A 15536-nucleotide genomic window follows, 5' to 3' on the forward strand; every position below is an offset into this window, starting at 1 on the left:
CTTACCTATGGTTAAATGTAGTGCAAGCACTAGTTTTTCAGCAGGAAGTAATCTCATAATGGGTCTTCAGAAAAGTTCAAAAGCTGCCGAAGACAGTAAACATGAAGCAGAACAAGCATTTTAAATTTTTTAGGGATTCACCAAAAAAGCCTTGATTAAATGATAAGATCTTAAAATCCCCGCACGTGAAAATGATGATGAAGCAGTGTCCTGGTTTTTTACCTCACCCTAACAAGATTCAGTAGATATCAGTCCAGTGAGATTTCTTCTTTCTTTCTGAGTGGAACTATTATTCACACACTTCATAGCTGAAAGAGACATAGAGACTTATTCACACTTCCTGTTGCAAAACCCCAATCCCTCGAGTGAAAGTTTTGTAATTTACACACACTTCTATCACTGTGAGACAATTGTCAGCATAACACCATCACCACCAAACATCCCAACCTTCAAGCAGCGCCGGGAAGCTGTGAGCACTAGAAAGTGCTGGCCAAAAGTGTTCCATTAATTAACATTCATTTTCAGGAGGTTTGCTCTGATTTTGACTACAAACAGAGCAACCACAACATGTGTAATCTTAGTATAATAAGTTGGCGTTATGGTGTTTGTGTCATTAAACAAAGTTTGTACCGGGATAATAGATTACCCCAGATTTTCTTTTGTGTATTTATTTATTTGCAAACTATTCTTTTTGCTTCCTTTTAACTGTTCCTTTAATTTCTATGTTATTCATAGAATTATAGTATAAGGATGTAGCCTAAGTGATGTTGCCCAACTTGACTGTCTATTCAGCATTTTAAATTGCCTGGCACAGCCAAATGTTGCATTTGTAAAACTTCCTCTTTGGTGTATTAGTTAATCACATTCATCCATCCATCCATCTATCAATCAATCCATCCATCTTCAGGGGCTGGGGCTGGGGCTGGGTTGTGGGGGCAGCAGTCTAAGCAGAGAGCTCCAGACTTCCCTTTCTCTGAATACGTACTTCAGCTCTTTCAGTGGGACCCCAAGATGTTCCCAGGTCAGCTGAGACCTTCTTCCAGCACGCCCTAGGGGCTCTTGGAGTCAGATTTTACTATCATAATACCTTAAAAGTGTGTATATTTTTCACTATTTAATTGTCAGAAGGCATATTAATATTGACCACATTTCATGTTTATCATCATTCCTATCTCACCTAAAGAAACATATTTGGTCTTGAAGGAACGTATCTTTTTTGGCAGTAAGACCTGACCTGTAGCCTCCATGTACAGTTTTTTTCACAATTCATACTCATTCTAAAGTATAGTGAGGTGTAAATGTTCTTTTTTTGTTCTGTCCAGCAGTTTATCAAGCCGCATATATTACGCTGAATGCCATATTGTGATGGACAGCTTTGCTTTAACAAGAGGGGTACATCTATAAAAAATAAATACTCTTCTTGATTAATTGTTTATTGAATGGTTTATTTAGCTAATCCTAAATATGTGTGATGTTGCTGTGTTGGTGGACGGGTTAAGTTTCTGCTTTAGGTTGTGTGTGCGCGAGGGGTGGGGTGGGGGTTGGGGGTGCAACCAGCTGCTGAAACTAAGCAAATCTGTTAAGTAAACAATCAGTGCAAAATAAATAAACAGGGATGTACCTTAGGCTAACACATTCCTAACTAAACAACTGTTGTACTGTGGTTTACAGTACCTTGGAAATTAATACTAAAACTAATAATAGTGTTAAGGTATGTGCACACACTCATACAAACATATACATATCATATACATACACATATGCATTGTTATACATATCCCATACTACTTAATAATAGTCATGACGTACAACACCACAATTTCCATATTCACACATTATTGCTATTGGTAGTGATAAGTATAAGTAATACTTACAGTTGGGTTTGGAAAGCCTATTTATCATCTCAGGTGTTGAGTGTCCCACTACAAGGTTAGTAAAGCTGTAGCTTAACATTTTTCACCCAAAGGGTGAGGCAGACGTTGGTGCATGAATAATGCCACTTGTGGAAGACAGGGTGATGTGAGGAGCTCGGCCACTACGCCCATCCAACAAGCAGAGGTGTTGAGACCCAAGCCGCCCACACAGAGCCCCCCAGGCAGAGCTGCAGCAGCCACAGAGACAGCTACCGAGGTCAGAGTGGGCCACCGTGGGTCAATGCTGTCCGCCCCATAAGAACCAGGGGCAAACCAGTGGGAGGGCCGGCCTGAAAGAGTGGAGCCCGAGGACCCACGGTCTGTAGGGAGCCCGCCAGAAGATGCCCCCGCGCCCAGAATGGGGCCCACCCCCAGTCCACCACCCCTACACGAGCAGAGCGGGGCCTACCCCATCGTCCCGACCTCATCCCCTGGCACCACACCGGCCTGCAGCACAAGGCCAGGAATTGGTGGGGGTCAGCAGAAAAGAGACCACCCTGGCAGACGATCAACGTACCCCGGGCGGAAAACCGGACCCCCCACACTCCAACCGCACCACAAGCATACAAACTCACACAAACACAGACGCATACACCCACCCACATGTACATCAATACACACACACCATAAACTTTCACAACAAACTAGTCAATCATACGGGAATCCATGCACTCTCAGATCCATTCTCGCACCCACACCATTCTCTTGATCTCATTCATGGGGAGGGTAGGGCTCCGGCCTGCTGCCCATCTGGCCCCAGGCAGGGACCGCAGCTCCTCCGGAGCCCTGCCCAACTCCCCCAACCCAGGAGAAGCAAAGGGGAGCGGAAAAGACACTCCAGAACCCTGCAACCCAGCTTGGACGTGAGTGTGTGGAACTAGAGTGCACTGAAAGTGGGTGACACCTCCAGGAGCACGGCCGCTGGCTTACGGTGTGTCCCCCGGACAGTGCCCCACCCACCCTCAATGTCTTTTTGCTTTTAAAACTGGGTGGTGATCTCTCCACCAGGGCCAGTGGCCACAACTGGCATAAGCCCCAGGCCCCAGTGAAAGAGCCCACCCCCGGCCCTAAATGTACGTGTATGTGGCTAAATATGAGGAACTTTGGGAGATCGCCAATTCTCCGAGGGGTCCAGCAGACAAAGCCATCAATGTGAAGGCTCCGTTCACTGGCCCCCCCGGAGGGAGCCCCCAGATTCCTGGACGAGTGTGTATGACTAATGCAATTAAAACTGCAAAGCATCCCCCTTGGGAGGGACGGAACCACTTCCCGGTAGCTCCGGTCCCTCCATCAGCAGGACGCCCCTTGCAGATCTAAGTGGATGATTGTGGAGAAATGTAGTTGGGAAGCAGAGCACCAGGGTCCGCAGAGCCAGGTTCTCGACTGGCTCTGCTACCCATCCCACCATCCCTCACAACCCCCAGCCAGGAAGAGACAGCCGAGACCCGGGGACCGCAGTACTGCTGCCCAGGCACCACACGCAGCACAGCCAGAGCCATCCTCACCCTTCTTTCACACTTACCCATTCTCTCACTCAAATACAGGTATGCCCATGCTCGCCCCGTGTAGTGCTACACTTAAACCTACACACATACTCTGCGGTTGTGCATTGAGGGCCAACCTCTGCCCAGGGCCCAATGAAGGTTCTAGCCTGAGTAGTATGCCAACCCCGCCCACCCAACAGTCCCGAGCAGTTACCAGAGGACGTCGGACCGCTAGGGCAGGCAGCGCCCCACCCGAGCAGGGGCAGCGCCCCCGGGGGTGAATGCTTGGTGGTTGTTTTGTGCAGGAAATGAGGTGTAAATGTTCAACTTTTACCCTCACTGAAGTTGAATGTTGTTTTAAAAACTTAGGGATCATAGGGGGTGGAGGCTTCTTAAATATTCAGTTTTGCACCCGGCGATCATTAACCATTTACATTTAACATGTAACATTTACATTTACATTTACATTTGAGATTTAACATTTAGATTTAACATTTAGATTTAACATTTAACATTTAGATTTATATTTAACATTTACACTTATATTTGACATTTACATTTAGAGTTTTGCACATTTACTTAATGTGAGAAAACATGTGTCATTTAGTTAAATGTGAGAAAACTAGTAATAGGTGCTCCTTTTACATTCGGCACCCCATAATGCGTACAGAAGTAAAAAATCAACCAAAGTAACAATATTTTTGTTGGGGTATCCATCCATATCAACACTAGCATTGGTTCCAATATTATCAATATTAGAATCGATCCGCCCATCCCCATCCAGTGCGCGTCTGCCGCTCCTCTGAAGACTGTCCATCCGCTCCCTGAACTCAACTTGTTCAGCTGCCACTTCACTGGTATCCACAAAATGTGAGCTCAACTAAAAACCTGGATAAATATAATAATAGCCATACCAACCATTTTTGACTGCCTAATACATTCTTCCATCATATATGTTAATTTTATGTGGGTTACACAACATCGTTATGGACAAATGTCTCCACAACCTGCCTCCTCCCTCCTCTGCTCATCATTTACCGATGTCCTTTTGTTTTCTATTTTCTATTTCTATCTTTGTTTTATTTTTGTACTACTTTTGGTGTTTTGTTCTCATCCTAGTTCCGTCCTGCATTACGTTGCCAGTCATGTGTTTTACCAGCTGTTTTCAATCAATTTTTAGTTCTGTTATTTAAGCACCAGTACTCACCGTGTCTCTTTGCCATAGTGTTGCCAGACAGGAAGGGCATCGCCAGAAACTGTTTTCACGTGTAGCATCACATAAGAAGCGCTGCTAATTGGTGTGATGACCTGCTCGTGTTTGTGAGTTCAGAACTTAAGCAAACTAGTAAAAAATAAGACTCTGGTGGTGCAGAGATTGAGCAATAAACAAAGCAGCTTTATTGGCCTGTCTGTGAGTTGGAGGCCGAATCCTTCTGTCGCTGCTGTGGTGTTCAAGGGGTGTCAGACATTACATTGTTAAAAAACATGTAAAAGAAAAAACGGACAATACATTCATAATAAAATAATTGTTTAACCTTGTCTTGACCCTGCCTTGCCTGTTCTTTGGATTTTTTTTTTATTGGGACTCTGCCTCAGCTTGATCCTTCTCGGTACCATTGCCTATGTGTTTGGATTGACTGTTTTTGAATCGTGCCTGACTTAGCCACCCTGTTGCCTGCTGTATTGCACTCACATTATTAAATATTCTCTGAATTCAGTCCTGCCTTGTGCTGTGTGTTTGGGTCCAACAACTTGCTTGTTCCTTACAAAATATTCCGGCTACAATCAAAGCCAGCCAGCCGCAGGCTGTTTTGTGTTTTGTGAAGAACATTTTGTTCTTTGAAAATGTGTAACTTCCCAAAGAGGTGAAAAGATAACTTAATCCTTAGTAATAAGGTAAGGTTCTATAAGATTAGTAAACTCCCAAAGTGTGGAAAATAAAGTAAGTCCAAAGCAAGATCCCAAAATTGTTCTAAATCCCAGCAGCAGGGCCTTGGAAAATGACTAAGTCCAGAGCAGTAAGATCCAAGGTTGACAAAGCGTTTATTCCACAGAAAAGTGACAGAAGACAAGTCAGACTGAGAGTTTCTGGTTACAACATCACCTTATAAACCTGTTGCTCACGGGTTGGGATTCAGCTCTCCAGACATTAGATCATCATCTTGATCTTTTAGGGTGTTTTTTTACCATTATTTTATTATATTTTTATCCAATCATAATCCAAAACAAAGTGAAGACACTTGTTACGCTGCCTTTTTATCCCAGGGCGGGGCAGCTCCCCTCTAAACCTTCACTTTCCCAAGGTCAGGTTACTCTAGGTCAGGTGCTTGAGCAGAAGCTGCACTCCTGCCCACCTGCTTTATCTGGGTCAGTAAAAAAAACTGTAGTTTTACTGAACTTATAAACAAAAACCCTTTTTACTTGCAAGGATTGAGCAATTTACAGCTACAGTAGGCAACTTCCTCTCACTGAAAAAAGAAAATAGTAAGCTCATAATACATAATAATTATATTATTACTCATAATTAGTTTCCACCTGGGGAGGTGCTTGATTACACAGCAAATAGAAAAAATATTTCCTGCACAAGCAACAAGCACCAAGACTATCAGAAAAGTATGCTACACACTGGTACTCCCTTTTCTTGCAGAGCAGAAAGGAGCACACAATGGATACAGCTAACGAAGTTACAGCAAATCAGCAAAATAAATGCCACAATGTTTCAATGAATAAATGCAGTAATCTTCCAACAAGTATGAATCATCTCAAAACAATAAAATACAGTCTAGATCCTAACAAAACAAGCTATGGATTATACCAATCTATCTGCTTATAACTCATGTGATGCTGATCAAACTCATACTTTGTGTTGGAGCAAAAAACAGTCAATATTTTTCCATTGGGTCCTGTTTCATTTAGGCCCTATGCAAACGAGTGGTTCGAGCTCGTAGCACACTCGCCCATCCATGTCTTCGAGGATGGTCTTGCCATCTTGATTCTTGGCTTCTGTACGGCAATTGTTTACATTCGAATGCATATTCCATTCTCTGTGGAAGACAAGAAAACAGCAATCACTATGTGATGTCTGGCATAATTACTATGCAAACATGGACCTCCTCATCCTTTTCTCCTACCTTCCATCAAGCACTCCATCGCTTCTGTCTTCCACATTTGGCCTCATTGCTGCTCCGAACCTGTTTTGAAACTGAACTGTTGTACCTGAGGAGGGAGCAAAGCACCCCTTTGGTTTATCATATTGCTACAGATTCAAACAAAATGTAGGCATGTTTATCTGCCACCTACCAGCAGCCCTCCATCTATTTCTCGAGACCAGGTATCCTATAACCAGCACCACCAGCAAGACCACGACACCTCCAACAACTCCTCCGACAGTTAAGGACAACGGGGCTGTGGCAAAAATAAAAGGTTCATGAAGTAAAGTGGAAATAAAAAAAGAAGCTATAAGCAGAAATGTCTCCTACCCTGGACAGTGACTTGGAGAGTCTTGGAAGGAGCGGAGCAGAAGGGCAATGAGGAGATGTTAACACTGTAGACACAGGTGTACTCTCCTTGGTGTTCATAGCCTATCGTTGCAAAGTCAAAGTTGGCCTGACTGAATATGAAGTAAGTGAACGCCGGCTGAGTTTCACTTGATCGCTTGTCAGACCACATTAGGTGGAAAACGCCTTCAGCGTATGTAGAATACGTCGAGCAGGTGATGGAGAAGCTGCTTCCCTGGGTGACAGATATCTTGTCTGGGCTGTAGATCACCATGGCCTGAGGAGATGTCAGGGAGATGCTGGGCTTCCCCAGTTTCACTGCACAATAAATGCAGAATGTTAATTGAAACGATAAGACCTGCTTGCAGTAGAAGTTCAACTGGACCAACCTGTGACAAAAAGATCAACAGTGTTTCCCTGAGGGTAGGAGATGTCTTGATCTTGTAGTTTCTTGTGATATTCACAGAAGTATGACCCTGTGTGGTTGAAGTCCACTTTAGAAAAGATGAAGGTAGCAGCTTCATGTTCAAAGAACATCTCCAATTTGGTGGATTCTTGTGTCTTTCTCAGGACAAATGTTCCACCTAAGTGCTCTGTTACTATAGTGCAGGTGATTTCAACGTTGTCGCCCCAGTTCACCTCCGGACCAGGACTCAAGGAGATTCGGGGCTTTTCTAGAGAACCTGGAAAACATGGAGATGGGTTTAAAGTTTTGTATCGATATCTTAAACGCCCCGAGTTCAACCATACAATCAGATCAACTCTCTTACCTGAACAGATGACACCAGCATCTTCATGGTGCCCACAGTTATGTTCTCCAAACCCGTGATGCTTGCAGTGCGTGAGAGCGGCCTCTTGACCGGAACACACCACGTTGTCGAGCCATATTGGTCCAGTGCCTTTACCGAAGTGGGCAGATGTGGGAGCAGACACCGCGATGCCACAGCCGAGCTGCTTGCACACCACGTCGGCGTTGCTCATCTCCCACTCATCATCACACACAGTCCCCCACTGGCCTTTATGCAGGATCTCCACTCTGCCGGCGCATTGGCTGAGACTGCTGACCAAACGAAGCTGTGCTGCATGAAAAACACATAAAATATTCAGAGTTGGCATCCACCTCATTCTTAATGAGGACGTCATGTATTCGTCCTCACCAGCACAGAGAACGCCAGCGTCGTGTTCATGCCCACATGTTCCCGCTGTGAAACCTTTGATCGAGCATTGCTGCAGAGCCGTCACATTGTCAAAACACGAGTCCTTGGTGTCCACCTCTGACCCGCTGCCTTGGCCGAACGCGGCAGCACCGGTCGCGTTTACGGCGTAGCCACACTCCAGCAGCTCACACACCACCTCAGCCTTCTTCATGGTCCAGTCTGTGTCACACACCGTTTTCCAGTCTGCACCATGTCGGACCTCTACTCTGCCAGAGCACTCATTCTCACCACTAACCAGCCACACCTCCAGATTTCCTGCATACATGTAAACTGACTGCATCATGAAATAATCCCCCGTGTTGGAGTGAAATCCCTAAAGGCCCAATTCCTACCTGTGCAGACAACACTGGCAAGCGAGGTTCTGTAGCAAGTTCTGTCTCTGTCTTGTAAAGGTCTTTGTGGACACTGTGACAACACATCCTCTAGTCCATTACATTCAATATGTTCCACCCAGGTTTGTCCTGTGTGGTGCCCAGACTAAAGGTTGGTAGTGATTGTATAAGCTTTTCCACAGCCCAGCTGCCTGCACACCACTGTTGCATCTTTCATATCCCAGGTATCAGAGCACAGAGTGCCCCACTGGCCTTTGTCGTACAGCTCCACTGTTCCAGCGCAGCGAGTCGGCCCATTGGATAATTTCACATTGCCTGGAAAGCATAAAAGACAGAAGTCCATCATCTGCGTATGTCTATATGTGTTTACTTTTATTGACCGGTATGCTGAATAAAGTCAAACCTGAACATTGGACCGTTGCCTCTTGAATTTGGTCACTGCTAGTTCTCACGTAGTCTCCGAGTGTGCACTGTCTCAGCGACCTCTCCCCTCCACCACAGCTGATCTTATGCCCCCTCAGATCTCCACTCTCAACAAACGAGCCTGCAGCCTGGACGGGATCTCCACAGTTTATTTCTCGACACACCACTCTGGCTTCATTCATTCCCCAGTTGACATTATACACTGGCAACCAGTGGCCATTGTAGTGGACCTCCACCCTGCCTGAGCAGTGGTCACTGCCATTAAGCAGTCGAATGGAATCTGGAAGCAAAGCAGACAGAATCAGCCATGAAATGAAACTGAAGTGTGTTTCTGTTACTGATACAGTATGATGTGAAGGGATGTGATGATACCTGAACATATCACACCAACGTCCTGTCCATGGCCACAGTTATCCTCTCCAAAGGGCCGGTGTTGGCAGTGCACAAGAGACGTTTCATTGCCAGAGCAGTTTACATCATCCAGCCACATCTGTCCTTCACCTTCACCAAAGAAACTATTGTGCTTGACGGTCTGAGGTGACCCACAGTCCATGGTCCTGCACACCACCTGGGCGTCTCTCATGTCAAAGTCATCGTGGCACACCGTTCCCCACTGGCGGTCATGCAGAATCTCCACCCTGCCGGAGCAGCGGTTTGTGCCGTTCATGAGTCTCAGCAATGAAAGGTCTGAGGATAGAGCCACACTGTTCAGTTAACGGCCCAGTCACATGCGACTAGCGTGTTTAGCGACTTGTTTCTTACTTGCACATGAAACAGAAACACTGTTGCATGTTCCTGAGTGCTGGTGAAGTGTGCACTGGCCGATGGAGCTCACACTGTCAGAGCATGTGCTCGTATAAGTTCCCAGCTCGCTGCTACCAGCGCCGAAGTTCTCTTGGGTTTCTTTGGGAATGCCACAATTAACTTCTTTACATACCATTGCGGCCTCTTTGCTGCTCCAGTTATTTGAACAGATCCTCCCCCATTTATCGTTGTGAAAGACCTCCAGTCTGCCAGAGCACAAGTTGGGTCCATCAACCAGTCTGACATTTTCTAAAAGGTAAAGATAAAGCAGGTGAACGTGATATTTACAACTCCTCAAAGTCATCATTGTTATAAATGTTGTGTATTTTGTTACCTGAGCATATAACACCTGCATCTTCAGAGTGGCTACAGTCAGTTTGTCCGAGGCCTCTATGTGGGCAGTCAGTCAGGCTCTTCTCATTACCAAAACAGTCAATGTCATCCAGCCACATCTGATCCTGACCTTTGCCAAAGTGGGCTTTGTACTTGACTGTGATTGGGTTCCCACAATTCATCTGTCGACAAACAACCGCTGCTTCCTGCATATCCCATCTGTCGTCACATACAGTTCCCCACTGTTCGTCGTGGTAGACCTCCACCCGCCCAGAGCATCGATGGGTCCCATTCTTTAGACGGATTGGATTACTGTCTGTTTGGTTTGAAACAACAGTTCCAGGTCATGAGTTACTGTAACAAAGTTTCATACCAAAGGTCCAAACATATGGATCACTTACTTGTACAGAAAACTGTAGCATCAATACAGTCTTCCTTGAGTTCTTGAAAGGTGCACTGTGAAAAGGAGCTCTCGTTTCCAAAGCAATTGGTCTTGACTCCAGGCAGGTCATGGGCTTCTCCAAACGTCTGTGTTGCAGTCTCATTGCCAGGAGAACCGCAGTCCAGTTCTCTGCACAGTATCTCTGCTTCCTCTTTGCCCCAGTCACTGCTGCACACCCGCCTCCATCGCTCATTGTTGAAGACTTCCACTCTGCCATTACACCGATTGCTTCCGTTGACAACCCTTAAGGTTTCTGCAAACACACATACAGTGGTTTGCAACCAGTTTCTAGCTTCCGTATTGTAAAGCGAGAGGTTAGAGCTTCATCTATCCAACATGTGCCAGGCAATCATTAATATTTAGGTTCTCCACTCAATGATTTCAGTTTGGTTTTCTGCTGACTTTTACAGTTTCTAGATGTAAGACATATTCTGCGTTTTCTCACCCCGCTGCATTTCCCAATTTCTGTGAACTGGTAAACTGGGGCAGTTCCACATTTTAAGGTTTAAGTTTGTTCATGCATAGCTTTACCCTTTTACCCAAACACTTCCATCCACTATAGCAGTTCAGGTTAGTTAAGCCAAAACAGAATGAATCAGAAGAAAACTGGACACAAAATAAACTTTTTCTTCTACGTGCTTTGCGCTGAGCCATGTGAATTCTCAGGACAACAACAACAGTCTAAAGTAGCTGAATAGTATGTTGAGCAAAGCAAATATGGCAAAGATAAGTGAGTGAACTCTGTCTTACCTGAACAGATGACTCCAGCGTCTTCAAAATGGTGACAGTCATTTAGCCCAAATGGGTTATGCGGACACTTGAGGATGGAGGACTCGTTACCAATGCACTGCACATCGTCCAGCCAAATCCTTCCCTCCCCCTCTCCAAAGAAGGCGGCTTTTTTGAGCTCAATCACCGAGCCACAGTTTACCTCTCTGCACACCACGGCAGCGTTGTTAAGGTTCCAGTGGTCATCGCAAACAGTGCCCCAGCTGTTCTCGTGGCTGACCTCCACTCTGCCAGAGCACCGCGACGGCCCAACCAGCCTGATTTGATTACATTCTGGATTTGAAAAATGAGAGAAAAGTACCTGCATCACAGTGGTATTTATTAATATTAAAACAGTTTTTAGTAAAGTAGAGCTTACTGACCTGTAAGTAGGGGCAGGATCAGCAGGCCTAGAGCAGTAATATCAGTGTTTATTATGTTATTCATCCTGACCACACTTGAATATTACACAGTATGAGGCACTACAGTATATAATAAAATTCAATCGATCTTTCACACTTTCAATTATAAAGTTCACTATAAATCTGACTGTGGAATTTAAGCTATGTCCTGTGTTTTTTCATTAATTCATCTATATGCAGTATATATATATATTGCACAGAAAAAGTAGAATCCATCAAACTTACCTATGGTTAAATGTAGTGCAAGCACTAGTTTTTCAGCAGGAAGGAATCTCATAATGGGTCTTCAGAAAAGTTCAAAAGCTGCCAAAAGACAATAAACATAAAGCAGAACAAGAATTTTAAATTAAATTCTTTAGGGATTCAACAAAAAAAACTTGATTAAATGATAAGATCTTAAAATCCCCGCACGTGAATATGATGATGATGCAGTGTCTTGGTTTTTTACCTCACCCTAATAAGATTCAGTAGATATCAGTCCAGTGAGATTTCTTCTTTCTTTCTGAGTGGAACTATTATTCACACAACTTCATAGCTGAAAGAGACATAGAGACTTATTCACACTTCCTGTTGCAAAACCCCAATCCCTCGAGTGAAGGTTTTGTAATTTACACACACTTCTATCACTGTGTGTCAGCATAACACCATCACCACCAACCATCTCAACCTTCAAGCAGCGCCGGGAAGCTGTGAGCACTAGAAAGTGCTGCCCAAAAGTGTTCCATTGATTAACATTCATTTTCAGGAGGTTTGCCCCGATTTTGACTACAAACAGAGCAACCACAACATGTTTAATCCCAGTAAAATAAGTTGGCGTTATGGTGTTTGTGTCATTACACAAAGTCTGTACCGGGATAATAGATTACCCCAGATTTTCTGTTGTGTAATTATTTATTTGCAAACTTTTTGCTTCCTTTTAACTGGTCCTTTAATTTCTATGTTATTTATAGAATTATATTATAAGAATGTAGCCTAAGTGATGTTGCCTAACTTACCTGTCTATTCAGCATTTTAAATTGCCTGGCACAGCCAAATGTTGCATTTGTAAAACTTCCTCTTTGGTGTATTAGTTAATCACATTCATCCATCCATCAATCAATCCATCCGTCCATCTTCAGGGGCTGTTGCTGGGTTGTGGGGGCAGCAGTCTAAGCAGAGAGCTCCAGACTTCCCTTTCTCTGGATACGCACTTCAGCTCTTCCAGTGTGTCAGGGTTTGGCAGAGATCGGACCCACATGCACAGCACGAGACGTCAGACAGATGTTAGAATATTAAGGGTTTAATGCAATTCTCTTACAACAGTCGGTCCAGGTCATACACAAATGATTCTCGGATTTCGGCACAATGGGAGCGGGCTGAATCAGGTCCACGGGCAGGCAAGGGTTCGACAAGAGGATTGGCAAGGTTTACAGTACAGGAATCGGCAGCCAGGAACACGAAGCAGGATCGGGAAACAGACAGGCAGGACGATGAAATGCTGGAAGGTGATGATTGGCGTACGACGATCTGGCAAAGACTATGGTGACTGGTGGTAGTTTAAATACACAGGTGATTACTAATGACAGACAGGTGGGTGTAATGAGACCGGGACGTGGAACGGGGGCTAACCAGATGAGACACAGGTGCGTCACTGAAAACCGGAAAAAAAGCGGAAACTGCTGTGGCGTGACGAGGAAGGGAAGTGCTTACAAAATAAAACAGGAAACTGGAACCAAAACACGGGTGACAAACTAAGTCCTTTCAAAACAAAAGCGCAAACTAACCTGATGAACAGAAACCGGAAGAGTTACAAAATAAAACTGAAAACAGAACCAGAACCTGACACAGTGGGACCCCAAAACGTTCCCAGGTCAGCTGAGACCTTCTTCCAGCACGCCCTAGGGGCTCCTGGAGTCAGATTTCATAATCATCATAATACCTTAAAAGTGTGTGTATTTTTCACTATTTAATTGTCAGAATGCATATTAATATTGACCACATGTCATGTTTATCATCATTCCTAACTCACCTAAAGAAACATATTTGGTCTTGAAGGAACTTATCTTTTTTGGCAGTAAGACCTGACCTGTAGCCTCCATGTACAGTTTTTTTTCACAATTCATACTCATTCTAAAGTATAGTGAGGTGTAAATGTTCTTTTTTTGTTCTGTCCAGCAGTTTATCAAGCCGCATATATTACGCTGAATGCCATATTGTGATGGACAGCTTTGCTTTAACAAGAGGGGTACATCTATAAAAAATAAATACTCTTCTTGATTAATTGTTTATTGAATGGTTTATTTAGCTAATCCCAAATATGTGTGATGTTGCTGTGTTGGTGGACGGGTTAAGTTTCTGCTTTAGGTTGTGTGTGCGCGAGGGGTGGGGTGGGGGTTGGGGGTGCAACCAGCTGCTGAAACTAAGCAAATCTGTTAAGTAAACAATCAGTGCAAAATAAATAAACAGGGATGTACCTTAGGCTAACACATTCCTAACTAAACAACTGTTGTACTGTGGTTTACCTTGGAAATTAATACTAAAACTAAAAATAGTGTTAAGGTATGTGCACACACTCATACAAACATGTACATATCATATACATACACATATGCATTGTTATACATATCCCATATTACTTAATAATAGTCATGACGTACAACACCACAATTTCCATATTCACACATTATTGCTATTGGTAGTGATAAGTATCAGTAATACTTACAGTTGGGTTTGGAAAGCCTATTTATCATCTCAGGTGTTGAGTGTCCCACTACAAGGTTAGTAAAGCTGTAGCTTAACATTTTTCACCCAAAGGGTGAGGCAGACGTTGGTGCATGAATAATGCCACTTGTGGAAGACAGGGTGATGTGAGGAGCTCGGCCACTACGCCCATCCAACAAGCAGAGGTGTTGAGACCCAAGCCGTCCACACAGAGCCCCCCAGGCAGAGCTGCAGCAGCCACAGAGACAGCTACCGAGGTCAGAGTGGGCCACCGTGGGTCAATGCTGTCCGCCCTATAAGAACCAGGGGCAAACCAGTGGGAGGGCCGGCCTGAAAGAGTGGAGCCCGAGGACCCACGGTCTGTAGGGAGCCCGCCAGAAGATGCCCCCGCGCCCAGAATGGGGCCCACCCCCAGTCCACCACCCCTACACGAGCAGAGCGGGGCCTACCCCATCGGCTCGACCTCATCCCCTGGCACCACACCGGCCTGCAGCACAAGGCCAGGAATTGGTGGGGGTCAGCAGAAAAGAGACCACCCTGGCAGACGATCAACGTACCCCGGGCGGAAAACCGGACCCCCCACACTCCAACCGCACCACACGCATACAAACTCACACAAACACAGACGCATACACCCACCCACACGTACATCAATACACACACACCATAAACTCTCTCACAACAAACTAGTCAATCATACGTGAATCCATGCACTCTCAGATACATTTTCGCACCCACACCATTCGCTTGATCTCATTCATGGGGAGGGTAGGTCTCCGGCCTGCTGCCCATCTGGCCCCAAGCAGGTACCACAGCTCCTACGGAGCCCCGCCCAACTCCCCCAACCCAGGAGAAGCAAAGGGGAGCGGAAAAGACACCCCAGAACCCTGTCACCCAGCTTGGACGTGAGTATGTGGAACTAGAGTGCACTAAAAGTGGGTGACACCTCCAGGAGCACGACCGCTGGCTGACGGTGTGTCCCCCGGACAGTGCCCCACCCACCCTAAATGTCTTTTTGCTTTTAAAACTGGGTGGTGATCTCTCCACCTGGGCCAGTGGCCACAACTGGCATCAGCCCCAGGCCGCAGTGAAAGAGCCCACCCCCGGCCCTAATTGTATGTGTATGTGACCAAGTATGAGGAACTTTGGGAGATCGCCAGTTCTCCGAGGGGTCCAGCAGACAGAGCCATCAATGTGATCT

The 15536-nt window shown here is 45.2% G+C and overlaps 2 protein-coding genes and 1 long non-coding RNA gene across 4 annotated transcripts in view; all 3 read right to left on the reverse strand.

The window, feature by feature from the left end:
- LOC114849263 (uncharacterized) overlaps positions 1–320 on the reverse strand; it is a 2230-nt gene extending 1910 nt beyond the window's left edge. Inside the window, exons 1-2 of the long non-coding RNA XR_008693917.1 lie at positions 228–320; positions 6–83 (exon numbers count right to left, since the gene is read on the reverse strand). This is a non-coding gene — a long non-coding RNA (uncharacterized LOC114849263). The remainder of the gene's footprint in view (positions 1–5; positions 84–227) is intronic.
- Positions 321–5423: 5103 nt separating this feature from the next.
- On the reverse strand, positions 5424–8588 carry LOC114849270 (putative DMBT1-like protein). The gene is made up of 8 exons (XM_055506562.1): positions 8444–8588; positions 8052–8366; positions 7665–7973; positions 7284–7577; positions 6877–7212; positions 6698–6802; positions 6529–6613; positions 5424–6441 (listed from the first exon to the last, which is right to left on the reverse strand). The coding sequence occupies exons 2-8, from the start codon at positions 8260–8262 to the stop codon at positions 6306–6308; spliced, it is 1476 nt and encodes a 491-aa protein (XP_055362537.1). The 5' UTR covers positions 8263–8366; positions 8444–8588; the 3' UTR covers positions 5424–6305.
- Positions 8588–12189, reverse strand: LOC129603721 (deleted in malignant brain tumors 1 protein-like). 2 transcript variants are annotated; one of them, XM_055506560.1, is made up of 10 exons: positions 12089–12189; positions 11861–11938; positions 11597–11623; positions 11196–11507; positions 10405–10698; positions 10005–10319; positions 9629–9919; positions 9239–9553; positions 8847–9146; positions 8588–8758 (listed from the first exon to the last, which is right to left on the reverse strand). In XM_055506560.1, the coding sequence occupies exons 2-10, from the start codon at positions 11910–11912 to the stop codon at positions 8589–8591; spliced, it is 2076 nt and encodes a 691-aa protein (XP_055362535.1). In that variant the 5' UTR covers positions 11913–11938; positions 12089–12189; the 3' UTR covers position 8588. The 2 variants fall into 2 exon arrangements, with proteins under 2 accessions (XP_055362535.1, XP_055362536.1); XM_055506561.1 differs by having other exon boundaries at positions 12084–12146.
- Between the last annotated feature and the right edge of the window lie 3347 nt (positions 12190–15536).

This window comes from Betta splendens, chromosome 24, assembly GCF_900634795.4.
Source record: "Betta splendens chromosome 24, fBetSpl5.4, whole genome shotgun sequence".
In the NCBI taxonomy this organism is placed as follows: domain Eukaryota; kingdom Metazoa; phylum Chordata; class Actinopteri; order Anabantiformes; family Osphronemidae; genus Betta; species Betta splendens.

What these genes read in the sequence shown, in the direction of transcription:
- LOC114849270 (XM_055506562.1), bottom strand. Translation starts at nt 8,262, where the DNA reads ATGAAGAAGGCTGAGGTGGTGTGTGAGCTGCTGGAGTGTGGCTACGCC. An exon ending in AAATAGATGGAGGGCTGCTG is followed by an intron (nt 6,614 to 6,697) that starts GTAGGTGGCAGA and finishes CTCCCTCCTCAG; the next exon opens with GTACAACAGTTCAGTTTCAA. An exon ending in GATGGAGTGCTTGATGGAAG is followed by an intron (nt 6,442 to 6,528) that starts GTAGGAGAAAAG and finishes TGTCTTCCACAG; the next exon opens with AGAATGGAATATGCATTCGA.
- LOC129603721 (XM_055506560.1), bottom strand. Translation starts at nt 11,912, where the DNA reads ATGAGATTCCTTCCTGCTGAAAAACTAGTGCTTGCACTACATTTAACC. An exon ending in CGCTGGAGTCATCTGTTCAG is followed by an intron (nt 10,699 to 11,195) that starts GTAAGACAGAGT and finishes GTGTGTTTGCAG; the next exon opens with AAACCTTAAGGGTTGTCAAC. An exon ending in GGCAACGGTCCAATGTTCAG is followed by an intron (nt 8,759 to 8,846) that starts GTTTGACTTTAT and finishes TATGCTTTCCAG; the next exon opens with GCAATGTGAAATTATCCAAT.